This window comes from Macaca thibetana, chromosome 11 (assembly GCF_024542745.1).
Source record: "Macaca thibetana thibetana isolate TM-01 chromosome 11, ASM2454274v1, whole genome shotgun sequence".
NCBI classification, from domain to species: Eukaryota; Metazoa; Chordata; class Mammalia; order Primates; family Cercopithecidae; genus Macaca; species Macaca thibetana.
In genome coordinates, this window is record NC_065588.1 from 116253954 (window position 1) to 116272906 (window position 18953).

At 41.6% G+C, this 18953-nt stretch overlaps 1 protein-coding gene across 4 annotated transcripts in view; it reads left to right on the forward strand.

The window, feature by feature from the left end:
- Positions 1-18953, forward strand: part of BICDL1 (BICD family like cargo adaptor 1) — a 718679-nt gene that overhangs the window by 252111 nt on the left and 447615 nt on the right. For 2 of the 4 annotated variants that reach the window (XR_007717641.1, XM_050747916.1), the window contains exon 2: positions 3307-3522. The exons of the other annotated variants lie outside the window; for them this stretch is intronic. Coding sequence is in view for 1 of the 2 variants with exons in the window: in XM_050747916.1 (XP_050603873.1) it covers positions 3307-3522 (216 nt within the window). In the remaining variant the exon portion in view is untranslated. The remainder of the gene's footprint in view (positions 1-3306; positions 3523-18953) is intronic. 4 annotated transcript variants of the gene reach the window in all.

Genomic DNA, 18953 nt, shown 5'->3' on the forward strand with positions numbered 1-18953 from the left:
GAAATACAAGGACTGAATAGACTGATCAGCACCACCTGTCCTCAGCCCTGCCCCCAAGTGGATTGGATTGTTTTAGTTGCTTGGTTGGGCTCTTCACTAACAGCTGTTTGCTGAATATTTTTAAATCACTCTGTTCTTTTAGAACACAAGCCTAATTTATCTGGCCTCTCAGTAACACTGTGATTACTGAGTTCTTGCCATTGCCTTCTGCTCAATCTTTTTCGTTTTGAAAAAATTGAATAAAACCAAGTATCACAATTTTAGGATTGCAATTAGCATTTGTTCCTGCGTTCCATCTTGCTGAAGTTTCTACAGTGACTAAAACATTCTCATTTTTGGAAGTTAAGCACTACAAGGGATGCATAGAGCAAAAAATTCTCATACTGATGAGAAGGCCCTCCCTTGTCATTTCTTTTCCCACATTGCTCCAAACAGACTGTATAGAATATAATGTGTCTTTTTCAACAGGTACATTCAAGTGGCTATTTCCAAATGAGTTGTCCCCTTAAAGTTGTCAACTTGGGAGTTTTCGGTGAAAACCGCCTTTGCCAGTGTGCTCAGAATGTTAATTTTCGATTGCTGTTTTTATCTTTTGGCACATTCTTTTGACTGCTCTCAGTCATGGTAAATTTTCATCTTTTTGGGGTTAATGACTTTCAGAATGATTCAAAAGTCACTCAACAAAGTAAGGAGAATAAGATGGCAGGATGAAGGAGGCTAATATCATTTTTTAGACACACCCCAGATGTGAAGTAATGGAACTTATTTTCTTGCATGACTGTAAGCTGTCCCTTATGGCTTTCCAAAAGAAGCATTCTGAAAGATATTTTGAATGGTGAGAACTTCAGTAGAGAGAGAGTATAGCCTCTCAAGATAAGGAGATGACTGAATAGTCTGAAAGAGAAGATTCATATGTGCATTTTAGCTCATTCAAACAATCTCAGTGCTTGATGTCAACCTTCAGTGTGTCAGAATTTCCTGTAGAACTCAGTATATATACATATACAGATATACACACACACATGCGTAGATGCCTTAGACTTCAGTCTATTATTTATTGAATCACAATCTCAGGAATTGGGGTCCAGGGTGTATTTTGAATAGTTACACGAGAATGTTTCTGAGAGCACCAAAAGTTCAGGACCATTACTTTCACTTAGATTTCCTAGAGTCTTTGAAGTATAGATTTGGCTGTTGTACATACTGTGCTTTTTAAGTAGGAGAACATACTCTTTTCAGAGGCGTGCATATTTATCTCAGAAACAAAAAGGTTTTTTTTGTTTTTTTGTTTTTTTGTTTTTTTTGAGATAGAGTCTTGCTCTGTCACCCAGGCTAGAGCGCAGTGGTGCGATCTCAGCTCACTGCAAGCTCTGCTTCCCAGGTTCGTGCCATTTTCCCGCCTCAGTCTCCTGAGTTGCTGGGACTACAGGTGCCTGCCACCAAGCCTGGCTAATTTTGTTTTTTTGTATTTTTAGTGGAGATGAGGTTTCACCGTGTTAGCGAGGATGGTCTCGATCCTGTGACCTCATGATCCGCCTGCCTCAGCCTCCCAAAGTGCTGGGACTACAGGCGTGAGCCACTGTGCCCGGCCACAAAAAGATGTTTTTATTTCCCTCAATCCAAAGGAATCTTGTTTTATTGAGCTGCTACATTAGACCATAGGTACTTTTCCTGCATACCATCTTTCATATGCAATTTGTTTTATCAATCTCTCCCACTAGAATGAAAACTGTGTACAGGCAAGGACCATGTCTGTTTTGCTTATTAGAACGTCCCTAGGGGCCGGGTGCGGTGGCTTACACCTGTAATCCCAGCACTTTGGGAGGCCGAGGCGGGCGGATCACGAGGTCAGGAGATCGAGACCATCCTGGCGAATACGGTGAAACCCTGTCTCTACTAAAAATACAAAAAAATTAGCCGGGCGTGGTGGTGGGCGCCTGTAATCCCAGCTTCTAGGGAGGCTGAGGCAGGAGAATGGCGTGAACCTGGGAGGCGGCGGAGCTTGCAGTGAGCGTAGATCGCACCACTGCACTCCAACCTGGGCTACAGAGCGAGAGACTCCGTCTCAAAAAAAAAAAAAGAATGTCCCTAGGACAGTGCTTGGCCCATAGTAGGTGCTCAAGAATGAATGAATGTACCAGAAATAAATATGCAAGGCTTAATGGGCCATGATTTAAAGTAGCCCTGAACCTGAACTTGCCCTAATGATTTTGAATTACATTACTCTATATAGCAGCACGTATTTATTGAGCTGTGACTTAGAGAACCAGACAGAGTCAACTGACTTAGACAAGCCCTGCTTTGCCATTTACTAGTACTGACCTTGAGATTGTCACTTAACCTCTTCTGTTGCTTCATTTGTAAGAAGAGATGGTTAATTGAAAAGATATCTGGAGTTCTTTTTATCTCTGAAAAATTCTGTGATAGTAAGAGCCTGGTATTATGCCATGGATAATAGGTGACTCCATGGATAATAGGAAGCCTCCTTATAAAAAGTAGGGAGGGTGCGGGGCACGGTGGCTCACACCTGTAATCTCAGCACTTTGGGAGGCCGGGCCGGGGGGATCACGAAGTCAAGAAATGGAGACCAACCTGGGCAGCATTGTAAAACCCCATCTCTACTAAAAATACAAAAAGTAGTCCCAGCTACTCGGGAGGCTGAGGCAGGAGAATGGCGTGAACCCGGGAGGCGGAGCTTGCAGTGAGCTGAGATCCGGCCACTGCACTCCAGCCTGGGCCACAGAGCGAGACACCATCTCAAAAAAAAAAAAAAAAACAACAAAAAGTAGCTTGGTGTCATGGTGTGTTCCTGTAATTCCAGCTGCTTGAGAGGCTGAGGCAGGAGAATTGCTTGAACCTGAGAGGCAGAGGTTGCAGCAAGCCAAGATCTTACCACTGCACTCTGGCCTGGAGGACAGAGCAAGACTCCACCTCAAAAAAATCAAAAAGGATTTTAGTTATGGGACTCATTTTTAGTTGTTTAAATGTGTAGTTCACCAGTTGATTAGATGACTGGCAAATTTCAAGTGAACTCCCTAGTCTAGAACCTCATGCCTAAGGATAAGAATAAACATAATAACTTTAAGTATTTTCAGTAAGAATGGCGTTCTCTTTGTGAAGCCAGCTTCTTCCCTGATGTGGAAGAAGGAATATCTTTGTAGCTGTGAATTGGGTAACTTGTCCTACGTGGTAGGGTGTTTTATTTTGTCGACTAACTCGGAAAAAGAAGTTAGGAGAGCGTGGAGATTAAAATAAAAAGCTGTGGAATTTTTATCAATGTTTAAATCCTCTTTACTTTTCACCCAGCACTTAGAACAAGAGAAACATGAATTGAGAAGACGATTTGAGAACCGAGAAGGGGAGTGGGAAGGCCGCGTGTCAGAGCTGGAGAGTGATGTGAAGCAGCTGCAGGATGAGTTGGAGAGGCAGCAGGTTCATCTGCGGGAAGCAGATCGAGAAAAAACACGGGCTGTCCAGGAACTGTCGGAACAGAACCAAAGGCTATTGGATCAGCTCAGCAGGGTGAGTCACAAATTATGAATTTAAGATGTAAAATACTAAAAGTTGAAATAGGCCGGGCATGGAGGCTCATGCCCGTGACCCCAGCACTTTGGGAGGCCGAGGCGGGAGAAGCACTTTAGACCAATTTGGGCAACATAAGGAGACCTCATCTCTACAAAAGTTTTTTAAAAATTAGCCAGGCATGGTGGCACCTGCCTGTGGTCCCAGCTACTTGGGAGGCTGAGGTGGGGGGATCGCTTGAGCCCGGGATGTCAAGGCTGCAGTGAGCTGTGATCAATCATGCCACTGCCCTCCAGCCTGGGCGACAGAGTGAGAGCCTGTCTCGAAAAAAACAAAAAGTTGAAATAGAGCTTCTGTGTAATGTCAGTCATATAGATGATAAGAGCAATTCTAATTTTGTATGCCTTTGTTTTTAACAAAGTTCAGTATTTCTATCTACAAGAACTTTGGTATTACTGAACTAGGGGTCAGGAGCCAAGATGCATGCTTGTGGTTAACAGACTTCAACAATCACTTAACTTGGGAGTTTTCTCATTTTTAAAATGAAGGGGTTGTGCTTAATGACTTCTGAAATTTTTATAGCTCTGAAAGTTCATGATTACTTTACCTACAGAAAGTCTATCACTGGCAAAATTATGTTTAGTTAAAATATTAAAAGGTACTGTCTTTAAACTTTTTAAGCTTAGGGAAAATTTTTAGAACAATTGAGTTTTATTGATGTTGCATTTGTGAATGTACATTTTTTGTATTGTTTAAATATGAAAAGAAATGTGTATCTGTATTGAAAATTTGTTTTATTTCCACATTTAGTAAACATTCTTTATTTGTACCTTTCTAAGGTGGTGTCGTGGAAGTATTAACCAAAGTCAAGGCTGTAAAATAATTTCAAGGAAGGAGGTTGAGGCAGAATAGATGGAAATCTAATTTAAATACAGAACATATCTTTTAAACAAATGCAGGAAGGTTATTAATACCCTGGTCTATAAATCCACTTATTTTAGAAAATTAAGACTTGGATTTACTATTGTTCCTCAGCCCTTCTTGTATATTGAAAATAAAACAACCAACTCTTCAGTTACCAGAGAAAAAAGAACTTCTCTGATATCATCCCTCAGTGCTGATGTTCTCATGGGAGCAGTGCCGTGTCTGCATGGTTAGTGTTTGGTGCTTTGGTCTTAGAGAAAAGTGTAAATAGGGCAGCATTTCATAAATTCCTGGATCTTCCACTAATTTGATGGGTGATGCTGTATGAAGTTATTTCACTAGTTTGTGTTGTAGTTGCTTCCTGTAGTTATTCTGAGGCCAGTGAAAAAACATGTCTCACAAGAATATGGGAAGTAAATGCCAACAGTAGGGAAGGGAGGAGAAGAAGGAAAGGTAGAGGAGAGGGAGAAAGAAGGAAGGAAAATGATGCTTAGTAACTAGGAAAATAGTTGCAGGGAAATACCAGAATGTTTGTGAGAGGTGAGGATTCAGGCAATAGGTAGAGCTAAAGATCTCGCCTGCAGGTTTCCCATCTGGAGAATCCAGTCGCCGTTTGCTTGTCTGGGAAGTAGGAGTTGGACAGTTCAGGAAGTCACTTCACAGAGCCAGCTTAGTAACAGGATTTCTGATTCAGTTCTTTTTTATTTTTTATTTTTTTTTTTTTATTTTTTGAGACGGAGTCTCGCTCTGTCGCCCAGGCTGGAGTGCAGTGGCCGGATCTCAGCTCACTGCAAGCTCCGCCTCCCGGGTTTACGCCATTCTCCTGCCTCAGCCTCCCGAGTAACTGGGACTACAGGCGCCCGCCACCTCGCCCGGCTAGTTTTTTTGTATTTTTTTAGTAGAGACGGGGTTTCACCGTGTTAGCCAGGATGGTCTCGATCTCCTGACCTCGTGATCCACCCGTCTCGGCCTCCCAAAGTGCTGGGATTACAGGCTTGAGCCACCGCGCCCGGCCAAAACCATAGCGTCCCTGGGTGGGCTCGAATCTGATTCAGTTCTAAAACCTTTTTTCAGCAACTGGGAATGGAATCTTTATCCTTGTAAAAATGTTTGTTTTTGACTATTTTCTTTCATTATTCATGAAAGATTCAACCAGAGAGGCCTGGCTAGATTGATTTGTTTGTTCAAAAACATTTAATACATACTTTGAGTAAGTGTTTCTTATGGATACTTATAGAATGAATGCCACAAACCAGAAAAATTAAAGGGGAATTTAAAATTTCTTCGGGGCTAAGTTCATGTTACAAAATAACATGAGCTAAAGCAGACTCAGCCCTGTGAAAGACAGGTGACCAAGAGAGATGAAGGGAAAAAGCAGATCTCAGCGTGACATAGCAAAAGCTCATGGAGCTTGGAATCTGACTCTGGTACTCATTAACGGGGTGACGTTGTTTGTGCCTCAGTTTCCTTTTCTTTGAAATGGGTATAAAAATTTATGCCTCATACAAGTACTGTTGAAATGAAAAATGAGATAATGTGTTTATGTTAAACAGTGTGGGAAGGTAAGGATTTGTTTCAGTGTTGTTGGTTATTTTACTAAAGCAGTGTCTTTATAATTTGTTCACTTTGCCTAATTTTTTATAGAAAATCCTGATAAGCTGCTCCTAAAAGAATGTAGGAGGATAACATTTCTACTAAATCTAGATTTTTGTTTTTCTCTCTGGCCTTGAATATAGGCCCTTGTTGGGTTTTATAGCTTTTTCCCTTTTTTCAAGCAGGACCAGCCCCTGGGGTTTCTATCAGCAGCAAGTTTAGATAGCTTTTTATTAACTGAGTATCCAGGAACTAGAGGAGTTAAGTATTTTGAAGTGAATTAAGATTCTCCTAGGACAACATAATCAACAGAGGTAGTAGAAGGCTGTACTTTTCTTGTAGTGTTTATAATGTGTTTTTATAAATATGAAATGTATAATATCTAATATCTAAAATGTAGTACAGTATTTCTTTGATACCTTCATCCAGAGTTTACATACATCTCATTGGCTTCCTTGGCCTCCAAGGCTGCTCTTCTCTTTATTAATAACAGCTTTACTGAGATATAATTCACATACCATAGAGTTTACCTTTTAAAAGGTACAATTTGGGACTTAGTGCAGTGGCTCATGTCTGTAATCCCAGCACTTCAGGAGGTTGAGGCAGGAGGATCACTTGAGGCCAGGAGCTTGAGACTAGCCTGAACTATACAGTAAGACCCTATCTCTACAAAAAAAAATGTTTAATTCTCCATGTGTAGTGGTGCGTGCCTGTCTGTAGTCCTAGCTGATTGCTTGAGCTTGGGAATTTGAAGCTGCAATGAGCTATGATCACACCACTGCACTGCAGCCTGAGTGACAGAGTGAGACCTTGTCTCTTAAAAAAAAACTTTTAAAAGCGTATAATTAGATAGATTTAGTTATTTACAGAGCTGTACCACCATCACCATTATCTAATTAGAGAACATGTCACCCTCCCCAAAAGAAACCCTGTACCCATAGCAGTCACTCATTTCTCCTAACCTTATAAGGACGCCAGCCATATTGCATTAGACCCACCCTAATGACTTCATTTTAATTTGATTACCTATGTAAAGACCCTGTCTCTAAATAAGGTCACATTCTGAGGTACTGGGGTTTGAACTTCAATATATGGATAGGGGAAGGGGAACATAATTCAATCCATAAGAAATGTGTTGGGGTTTTCTTACCAACAGATACAACTCTTGGATCTTAATCAGTGCTGTCTGTGGGAGGTGTTCACAGTAGTGTTAATTTTCTTGGGGATTCCATACACTTAATAACATATTTACATACCAAAGATACATAAGCCTTTGGCCATATGACTAAGAGCTGCCATGGTTCATGGGAAGATACTTAGAACCCTTAATTTTATTCTTTGAGAAAGTCCTAATCCACCTCTCTCATTACCCTCCTCTAATGACTAATCTGCATTCTATTCCTTAGAGTAAAATATGAAAGCCTTTATTATTTTTTTAGATCTTCTTTAATTCAACATTCAGCAAATATTTATTGGTCAAGGCACTGGGAATACAGTGGAGAACACAAGTCCTCTGTTTTACGAAGCTAGTAGGAGAAGATGTATAAATAACTGAACAATCCACAAGATGCAGATTGCATTAGGTACTATGAAGGGTGATTTGATGGAGACTGACTAGAAAGCAGGGAGCTTTTTCTACCTTACAAAGAGTCGGTAGGGGGCAGGGCATGGTGGCTTACACCTGTAATCCTAGCATTTTGAGAGGCCAAGGTGGGTGGATCACCTGAGGTCAGGCGTTCGAGACCAGCCTGGCCAACATGGTGAAACCCCGTCTCTACTAAAAATACACAAATTAGTCGGGCATAGTATTGTGAGCCTGTAATCCCCAGCTACCCGGGAGTCTGAGGCAGGAGAATCGCTGGAACCTGGGAGGCAAAGGCTGCAGTGAGCCGATATTGCTCCACTGCACTTCAGCCTGGGCAACAGAGCAAGACCACATCTTAAAAAAAAAAAAAAGTCTTTAGGGAAGGCTTCTGTGGGGAGACAGTATCTGAGATGAGACCCCACGGGTGAGGAGCCAGCTGTGGAAGAGCCAGGGGAACAGCATTCTTTGATGAATACTGTTAGATTGTAAACTCTATGAGAACAGGGACTCCATCTGTCTTGTTTATTGTTATAAACAGGTATCTAGCAGAGTGGGCATTCAATAAAAGATGGTTGGTTTTGTGGTTGTTGTTAAATGATTATCTAAAATACCCAATAAGGAACTGTCAAGAATACACTACCCCTCCATGTACTCTGTAGAAGTGCACGCCTGACTTTCACACTCAGTCTTAGGCTGTGTGTATGCTGTTTGAAAACCAGTTGTCAAAAGATGCCATGGATGTCAATGCTTTGACAGGCAACCCATAGCTAATGGTGACTCAGTTGCCTAGAGACCTAATATTATTATCATAGATATTCCTGGAATTGCATAAAAAGCCAGTCTTCAATGAATTGAGAAGAGTGACTACATATGAGAATGGACAGAGCTTTTGTGCATTGATTTAAAGTCTGCAGGTCCTTTTGCATTGCACTGTGCTTCTCCATGGTCTGCAGGTTGGTCAGTTACAGAGAGACTGGTTCTGTAGTTCTCTGACTCTGCTGATAGGTATGGAAATGAGCCTTTCAGCTTTTACAAAAAATTCTTGTCTCATGGGATGACTGGCCATTATTTGGGTTTAGGTGTCATTATGGCTTTCCTGTCCTTCCTGGGAGCGTACACTGGACAAAAGAACTCCCTGTCTCCAACTCTGTGTCATCTCATCTGTTCTCATGCTCCAAATGGTCTGTAGTATGGAGAAGGAGGCAGCCAGAGGTTCTCTTTTGGAAAGCTGAATGGTGATTGCATCTGAGCAGAGCCTCATGTAGGATATATGATTGCTCACTGTACAGCCCTGATGGCTTCTTCAAGAGTGAAACTCTTGAGAATTCACCTTAAAATAATTATTTTTTTCTTTTATTATTTATTTAGGTATTGTGTTATATCCTTTTTGCATTTGTTTTCCCAGAGCCCCCTCCATTTATCCCCTTTCCTCTCATCACAGTGCTACAAGTGTCTCTAACAAACCTCTCCCCAATTTCTCACATCCAGAATTGGGGTCATGTGCCTTGTCACTATGGCTTTGGGTATTACTACCTAATACCCAAAAGGAGAAGCTGTATTGGTAGCAGTGTATAAAAGGGGCTGTTTCAAAGGCTGAATGAAGCCAAGATGGATTTCTTTTTTTTTTTTTTTTTTTTTTTTTTTTTGAGACGGAGTCTTGCTCTGTCGCCCAGGCTGGAGTGCAGTGGCCGGATCTCAGCTCACTGCAAGCTCCGCCTCCTGGGTTTACGCCATTCTCCTGCCTCAGCCTCCCAAGTAGCTGGGACTACAGGCGCCCGCCACCTCGCCCGGCTAGTTTTTTTTGTATTTTTTAGTAGAGACGGGTTTCACCGTGTTAGCCAGGATGGTCTCGATCGCCTGACCTCGTGATCCACCCATCTCGGCCTCCCAAAGTGCTGGGATTACAGATGTGAGCCGTGCCCGGCCTTGCCAAGATGGATTTCTACTATAGAGTCACTGAGATAGGGAGGGTGATAAAGAGCATTCAACAGGAAGTTAGGCCTAGGTCCAAGGCCAGGAGAATCCAAAGCCTGTACTTTAAACTAGAAGGGATTAGACCAAGAGATACCTGGAGAAATGGTCTAAAGATTGGTGAAGGAGAGACTGAAATAAAGAAACAAAGATCGGTTATAGTTAGGTGAAGCCAGGAAGTTTGAAATCTATGTTTATGAAAGATTGGCTCCCAATGGGGTGTTCTTTTTATGAACTTTGATTTATCTGGCTAGGATAGGGTCGGCTTCTTGAGGAACTTAGCTTTACTGAATATTCCTTAGCAGATATTCAGAAATTCTAGTTTTGCCTCTATCCTAAGTTTAAGTTTTATAGATTTGTTTGTTTGTTTTCGAGAAAGATTTTCGCTCTTGTTGCCCAGGCTGGAGTGCGACGGCACAATCTCAGCTCACTGCAGCCTCAGCCTCCTGGGTTCAAGGGATTCTCCTGTCTCACCCTCCTGAGTAGCTGGGATTACAGGCGCCCGCCACTACATCCGGCTAATTTTTGGTATTTTTAGTAGAGGCGGGATTTCACCATGTTGGCCAGGCTAGTCTCAAACTCCTGACCTCGGGTGATCTGCACACCTTGGCCTCAAAAAGTGCTGGGATTATAAGCATGAGCCACCATACCCGGCCTATAGATTTTTAAATTTAAAAAATGTTTATTGTGTTTCCTGATGGCAAAAAGAATTCATGTTCACTGGGAAATAATATTGAGACAATAGCGAAATATTCAGTGTAAACAGTGAAAATCTCCCATGATCCTCTTCGGAATAAAATACTAGCCACAGTTTGGTGTTAGTTTTTTTTTTTGTATTTTTTCATATGTGATACACACACACACACACACACACGTTGTACATAACTTTTCTACTTATTTTGCTTTCTTTTTGTTTGTTTTTGAGACAGAGTCTTGCTCTGTCTCCCAGAGTACAGTGGCTGGAGTGTAGTGGCACAATCTCGGCTCACTGCAATCTCTGCCTCCTGGGTTTAAATGATTCTTGTGTCTCAGCCTCCCAAGTAGCTGGGATTACAGGTGAGTGCCACCATGCCTGGCTGATTTCTGTGTTTTTAGTAGAGGTGGGGCTTTGCCATGTTGGCAGACTGGTCTCAAACTCCTGGCTTCAAGAGGTGATCCTCCCACTTCAGCCTCCCAAAGTACTGGGATTACAGGTGTGAGCCACCACGCCCAGCTGTTTTTGCTTTCATTTTAAACAAAAGGTTTTAAACAATTTTTTTTCATTTACTATATCTTGGACTTTTTTTTTAAAGCATTTAAAATGGTTGATATAGTATTCCATATAGCACATATGGAGGTACCATGGCTAATGTAACAGCTGTGCTATTGAAGGGCATATGTATTGGTTATAGTGATTTAGTGTTACAAACACTGCTGCAGTGAACATCCTTGTTCATATATTTTTGCACTCTTAACATTTTTCTAGGATAGATTGCTACAAACAGGATGGCTAGGTCAAAGGGTATGTCCATTTAAAGTTTTATTAGATACTATCATATCGCTCTGAGAATGTTTTAATAGTCTATACTCGGGCCGGGCGCGGTGGCTCAAGCCTGTAATCCCAGCACTTTGGGAGGCCGAGACGGGCGGATCACGAGGTCAGGAGATCGAGACCATCCTGGCTAACACCGTGAAACCCCGTCTCTACTAAAAATACAAAAAACTAGCCGGGCGAGGTGGCGGGCGCCTGTAGTCCCAGCTACTCCGGAGGCTGAGGCAGGAGAATGGCCTAAACCCGGGAGGCGGAGCTTGCAGTGAGCTGAGATCCGGCCACTGCACTCCAGCCCGGGCTACAGAGCAAGACTCCGTCTCAAAAAAAAAAAAAAAAAAGTCTATACTCTCCTCATATCTACCTTCATCAAGAGTGCAAAACCTGTCATTCTGTATGCATACATAGTACAACTATAAAGAAAACTGAGGTAATTATCATCACAAAAGTCAAGATAATGGTTACCTGGGGAATGTGTGTGGTTGAGAGGGAGGATGCCTGTCATCATGGAATGGTGCCTGGAGAGGAGGCTTCTGGAAAGCTGGCAGTGTTCTGTTTCTTGACCTTGGTGGGAATTATGTGGGTGTTTGCTTTATAATTATTTGTTAAGCAAGACATATTTGTTTTATGTATTTATCTTTATATATGTTATATTTCACAATTTTAAAAATCATTAATTCATTCAACAAATACTTATAATGTGCACCTATTATATGTGAAGTCACTGTTCTGAGTAACAGTGATACTGCAGTGAACAAGGTGAATTCCCTGTCTGAAAATAATGCAGGAGGTTGACAGTGAAGAAGGAAGTATGTAAACAGACAAATCAGCTAGTGATAGTACTATGAATAAAATAAAACCAGGAAAGGAGAAGAAAGTGGTAGCTGTAGAGACAACTCAATATTTGATAGGATTCTCAGGAAGGAACCTTTGGGGAGGTGAAGTTTGAGCAGGATAAAAAGGAGCAAAAGAGTATTCCCGGCAAAACAACATGTAAAAGCCTAGGAACAGTGGAAAGAAGGATGCTGTGACTGGGGTGTGGTCAGCTTGGGAAGGGTTAGGAGATGAGATCAGAGAGGTAATCAGCAGCCAGATTTCATAGGACCTTGCCAGCTACCAGGGGTTTTATTCAGTGTGCTGGGAAGCCAGTGATATGTTTTTGGCAGGGGAGCATCATGACCTGATTGATAACAACTTTTAAAAGGTTACTCTAGTTACTCTAGGAGGATGGATTATTGGGCTGAGGGTGGAGGGATACAGATGGATGCAGAAGTGACTCCCCAGGTAGAATTGATAGTAGCTTTGATTATGGAAGTGTTGAAATGGGTTAGGTTGGATATATGTTTTGAAGGTAGAACCAACAAGACTTACTAATGGAATAAATGGTTGTGGGAAGGAAGGTTAAAGAAAAAATAATCAAATGTGACTCCTAGGTTTTTGTCTTGAGCTACTGGAGGAATAGTGGCATCATTAACTTGAGAGACCAAAGGCTAGAGGAAAGAAAGGGATAGGTTGGAATTTAAAGTCAAATAATTCATCTTAGACTGTGTGGATAATTAAGGTTGAGATGCACTTTACATATCCATATTAGTTTCACATAAGTAGAACAAATGAGAATTCTGTTGTATTGAGATGAAATACTGAGTTAAATTTCTGCAGCCTTCTGAGGTCTCTCAGGACCTGAGACTCTGTTCTAGTACCTTTCGTGAGGTTGTCACCAAGAATTTCCTCATTCATAGTGACAGAAGCTGAATTCAGACAAGAGTGTCCCCCACCCACCCCACGTACACACACTCAGCTCCTAGAAGAACCACCTTGTGAGTTCATGTCTGTGAGGTGAGATGTGTAGGAGGAAGTTAATGCAAACAGGTGCTTTTTCTGTTTCCTGCCTGTTTGGAGCTGTTTTCCTCAGTCAGCCTCTAATGCCTTATCCACACACAAAGAATACAGTTTGCATACTAGCTGAAACTAATCTTCTCTGAAAAGACTAATTTTCCTCTGAAGGGTAAACAGATCCTTGTTCTTTAAACAGCTCATTTTGGATTAGCAGCTCTGCGTCTGGTACACTTCTTGAAGCAAATTTCTCCCAGGTTCCTTTCTTGAAGTTAAAGACAGTGTCCATAAGTGTCACCGCCACTCTGCCTCTGTTGAGTGATGCAGAACCATTTTTGTTTCTAGGACACTTTACGGTGAGCAACAGCTGCGCATCAGAAGTTTTAATTGCTGAATGGGCTTTTGTTTCTTTTGAGGTGGGGGCTGTATTATTTGTTTTTTTCTTAAAAGTCTGCTTCATTTACAGAAGCTGGTGATTTTTAGTCATCCTATTCTTGAAAGAGGTTATGAAAACAAGATAATTTCTCAACCAAATAACAGCAATTTAAATTTCCAAAGGATGTTCTCATATGTGACCTCTTCTGATCCCATTCCCGCCTATGATGGAAGTCAAGATAATTACTCTTTCTTTTTTCTTTCTTTCTTTCTTTTTTTTTTTTTTTTGAGACAGGGTCTCACACTGTTGTCCAGGCTGGAGTGCAGCAGCACCATCATGGCTCACTGTAGCCTTGACCTCCTGGGCTCAGGTGATTCTCCCACCTCAGCCTCCCAGGTGGCTAGGACTGCGGCTGTACGCCACCACACACACACACACACACACACACACACACACACACAAAACACACAAAATTAGCTTGGCTAATTTTTTATAGTTTTTGTAGAGATGACTTTCACCATGCTGCCCGGGCTGGTCTTGAACTCCTGGGCTCAAGCGATCCACCTGCCTCGACCTCACAAAATGCTGGGATTATAGGCGTGAGCCACTGTGCCCAGCCAATAATTACTCTTTATTTGGCAGATAAGGAAACTGAGGGTCAGACAGAAGTTTGGTGACACTTGCTCAAGGCCTTGCAAAGATTACATGTTAACCACTGGCTTGAGGATTGGCTTTTTGTACATTTTCCAGGATGGGTAGTCAATCGGAAATAAAAACCACTTCGTATGTATTTCTATCTCATTGATTTGGTTGATTTTTTGGTTGATATTTGCTGGGTGGTATTGTTTTGGATGCCTTTTACATCACTAGGTAAAATGAATCCAAAGGTTTGGAATTCATTTTTAGCAATGTTTGTTATATTCAGGATATACTAGTAGGATTAAAAATGGTATGTTGAGAGGACCACTTCAGCTAAAACAGAAAAGGACCTTTTACATAGGAACTCTCTTCTGTGAAGACAGATTTTCCAGCATTTCCAGATTGTACTGTTGCTAATTAGTAGGTTAAACACATTAGGGTGGTAGTTGCTTATTCTTCTAGCATAGGGTTTTTTTTTTTTTTTTTTGGTAGATTCTTGGTATTGATTAGTTGAACCTGTTTTTTTTTTTTTTTTTGAGATGGAGTCCTGCTCCTCTGTTGTCAGGCTGGAGTGCAGTGGTGCAATCTCGGCTCACTGAAACCTCCTCCTCCTGGGTCCAAGTAATTCTCGTGCCTCAGCCTCCTGAGTAGCTGCAATTACAGGCACACGCCATCATACCCAGCTAATTTTTGTATTTTTAGTAGAGATGGGGTTTCACCATGTTGGCCAGGATGGTCTCGATCTTCTGACTTTGTGATCCACCCTCCTCGGCCTCCCAAAGTGCTGGGATTATAGGCATGAGCCACCGTGCCCGGCTGAGCCTGTTCTTAGTTATTTACCAAGAGCCATGCCTGATTCAAGAGTCTTCAGGTTGGTTGTGTGGGCTACAAGTATGTAGTTCTGGTTTTCTTTCTTTCTTTCTTTCTTTCTTTCTTTCTTTTTTTTTTTTTTTTTTTTTTTTGAGATGGAGTCTGGCTCTGTCTCCCAGGCTGGAGTGCAGTGGCCGGATCTCAGCTCACTGCAAGCTCTGCCTCCCGGGTTTACACCATTCTCCTGCCTCAGCCTCCCAAGTAGCTGGGACTACAGGTGCCCGCCACCTCACCCGGCTAGTTTTCTGTATTTTTTAGTAGAGACGGGGTTTCACCGTGTTAGCCAGGATGGTCTCGATCTCCTGACCTCATGATCCGCCCATCTCGGCCTCCCAAAGTGCTGGGATTACAGGCTTGAGCCACCGCGCCCGGCCACTTTTTTTTTTTTTTTTTTTTTTTTTTTTTTTTGAGACGGAGTCTCGCTCTGTCGCCCAGGCTGGAGTGCAGTGGCTGGATCTCAGCTCACTGCAAACTCCGCCTCCTGGGTTTACGCCATTCTCCTGCCTCAGCCTCCCGAGTAGCTGGAACTACAGGCACCCGCCACCTCGCCCAGCTAGTTTTTTGTATTTTTTAGTAGAGACGGGGTTTGACCGTGTTAGCCAGGGTAGTCTCGATCTCCTGACCTCATGATCTGCCCGTCTCGGCCTCCCAATAGTTCTGGTTTTCTTTTTCAAAAGAGGAACGCCTGAAGTTCTAGTATATTGGGCCTAAATTTTGGAGGTTGTAAGGCCCAAGATTCGGATTAATTACTGTAGGGGTAGATCTTTTTAATGCTTCTAGATTTAGCTTAATGTGGCAGTCATTCTTTCTTTTTACCTTGAAATCTGGATTCACTTAATCCCTGTAGACAGCCTGGTATATTGTGTAGGAGAGATAAAAACAGAGTTTAATGAGCTACCCTTGCCTGATGTGAGGTGGGGCCCCCAAATTTTGTCCTTGGCAAATGGTAGGAAGGTTGCAGATGGTAGGAAGGTTGGAGTTGACAGGCAGACAAAAAGTTGGCAGCATACTCTACACTCTTTTGTTCCTTACGCTGGTTAGCCCATAGTTCTGGTTCCTAAGTACTGTTGCTTTGAAAAACAAAGTATCTGTATCCAGTGAATGAACTGTCAACAGAAAAGCAAGTAATGTTTTGACACTGATAGCATCTTCTCCATTTCTCTTCATTGGTGTCTGGGCCAATAGTCCAGTGCTATTATATGTGTTTTAGAGCTAAAAGAGAACTTCTGGTCTATCTGGACCAGTGGTTTGTGAAATGTTTGCTCTTCAGGGATTCTGCAAATTTAAATGTGTTTCTAAAATTTGTAACACTCCAAACAACCATTACCAAAAGAGTCATCATGGACCCTCTTGAGATAGATGTCATATAGAACACGCACAAGACCACCAGTGCCTCAGCCTGTGCTGCCAGCTTTACCTGAATGTGTGGAGACGCCAGCCTGCAGCCTCCATGCCACTTCTATTAACTAAAGAGTATTATGCAGTTGTAAGGTGGACTGAGTAAAACTGGTTGGATTTGTAACTGCTTCACTGGGTGAATAAAACAATTTGTTTTCAATATTTAAAATCAACTAAATTCATAAATACATCAATACTGAGTAAGATTGCCACCATCATCCTTGTCCTCCAATTTCAAGTTATTTTGAAAAGGTCTAATTGTTCTTGAGTTTATAAATTTTATACATTTACATTTATAAAATACTTAATAAAAGATTATCTGTTCTGTTTATCTGTTCTGTTTATTGAGGCTTCACATTAAATTTCATATGGAAAAGGGCTGTGGGTGCCAACAAAAAAATCCCATATAATTTGGAAAACCATTGGTTTAAATCAGCTTTTCTCAAACTATATTCTGAGGAGCCATAGGTCTCTAAGAGGTGCCTTAGGGAATAGATGCAAGGAAGAGCTGAAGGAATTGTTAATCTAGTGGATTCCTGTCCCCTTCCCCATTTGCACTTCACCCTGAGCATTTTAATGTTTTATGTATTAAAGTTCTGTTTAATATTTTATTTGAGGGAAAAGTGGTTTTTTAATCTGTGTTTACAGAAAAATGATTTGCAGTCACTAATCTACAACTAGTTAAGGAAGCTGAGCCCCGGGGAAGTTAAGTGATTTGCCCAAGTCTGCGGTCCCAGTCCTCTGCTTCCAGTGGGGCTGTTACTGACTCAACAAGTAAAACAAGCCATCTCTTTGGTGATAAATGATATTATACTGATTAAGAAAAAAGGGTGTGGTATTCATTATTTGTGGAAGAGTAACCCTAGTTACAGTTTTATTCATTAATACTGAAGTTGTTGTGACAGATCAATCACCAAATTTTAGTAGCCTAACCAGAGTTAAAAGCTGGTATTCATGAGTGGTCAGTGGCTCGCAATTCAGGCAGTGATTCAGTTCTCCTCCAGCCATCTTCCATCTTGTGACTTGGCTGTTTTCAACAGGTGACTTCTAAGGTCCTAGCAGAAGGAAAAGAACCTCAAAGATTTCTGTGGGCCATGCCTGGAAATGGTGCCTGTTTTTTCCACTCTTTGCTGGTCAGAGCTCAGTCACATGGCCATACTCAGTTACAAGAAAACCTGGGAAATGTAGACCAGCTTTGTGCCCAGGGAGGAGAAGAAATGGGTTGGTGAACAACTAGCCAGTGTCAGCCATAATGGAGTCAGTAGAAAGAGTCCTGGACTCTCCTTTTCTGGGCTTCAATTTTCTGAAGTGATTAGAGTGGCTGATTGCTAAAATCCTTCCAATTCTAACTAGGTAGAATTCCAAGGCAGTTATAGTTGTAACAGTATCACCTTTTTTTGGTACACATTCACCTTCTATCCCAAATAGAGAAGCTGTTTGGTCTTTTTGTACTCAAGTAGTATCTTTGATAATCACAGAGTTGAGTAAATTCCTTTGAAGTTATAACTTGATCCAGAATCCCCAAAATAAAGAAAATTGGTATCTTTTTCAGGGATTGCCTTAGGGTGGGATAGACCCTTTCATGGTTATATTAGGTAGAATAACATTAACTGTTATAATACATAAACTCTTAAGCTCTCAATGGCTTTACATAATAGAGGTTTTTTTCTCATTCCCATAAAGTCCAATCAGCATTTCTGTTTAAACATGAGGAAAAATAGCATTGTGTTTTAATGGAACAAATTGGCCTGGAAAACAGAAGACCTAGGTTCTAGCCCATGTTCTGTCACTAACTTTCTGACCTTGAATAAATCCCCACTCTGGGTTTCAGTTTGTCAGTAAAACACGGAGATTGAACGAGATGATTCCTTCACTCTCTGAATGTCCACATGTACATATGCGATCTCTGTTGGAAAGAAAATTATTAGGGAGATGTTCTCACATGATGTGGTATATCATGTCTGGTAGTTTTGTAATGCTGCCTTCTTTGCATGCAGAACATATTCATCCTTCTCTGGGACCGGGGGCGGCTTCTCCTCTCACCCAAATTTACTCCTCTGTGTAATGAGAAATAGAGGTTGAGATGATTGGTGCCACAACAAAATGTATTTTCCATTCCAGTCATGACACATAAGGTACTTTCCCTGCACACGAGTGACGGTGTGGGGAGTGAGGAGGTGTTTATGTGCTTTTCCTGTTTAAAATTATGCATCATAGTACTAAGGTTTTATGAGGTTGACATTCTGTAATTCTCCACGAATAAGTCAGATTTTCCGCATTGCCCTCGTGTGATTATTTGCATTCAGTGCTGCATGTTTGTCATTTGCAGAACTGTAAGAATTCCCCCTATACACACCTCTCGTCATCAATTGCTAGGTTACAGCTTTTCACATTGTCCCAGTCTGGTGATGTTGCCATGGATACCCAGTTATTCCTCCTCTTATGACACTGTTCTGGTCAGGCTCAGAGGGCAGGCAAGACGTAACTATGATGTCAAAGATGTTTTGGCATATGTCTTTCTCTTTACATTAATGATAAGATCTAAGTAATAGATACCAATTCTGTGTGTTCTCATGTGTGAATTAAGGACATGAGGTATTAGCTGAATCCCTCAAATAGTCCCCCACTCAGAACCTTTATTCCATTATGTATTTTTTTTTCTTTTTTAAAGGAAAGGGAAGGGAAAGGAAGGGGAAAGCCTTTATTCCATTGTT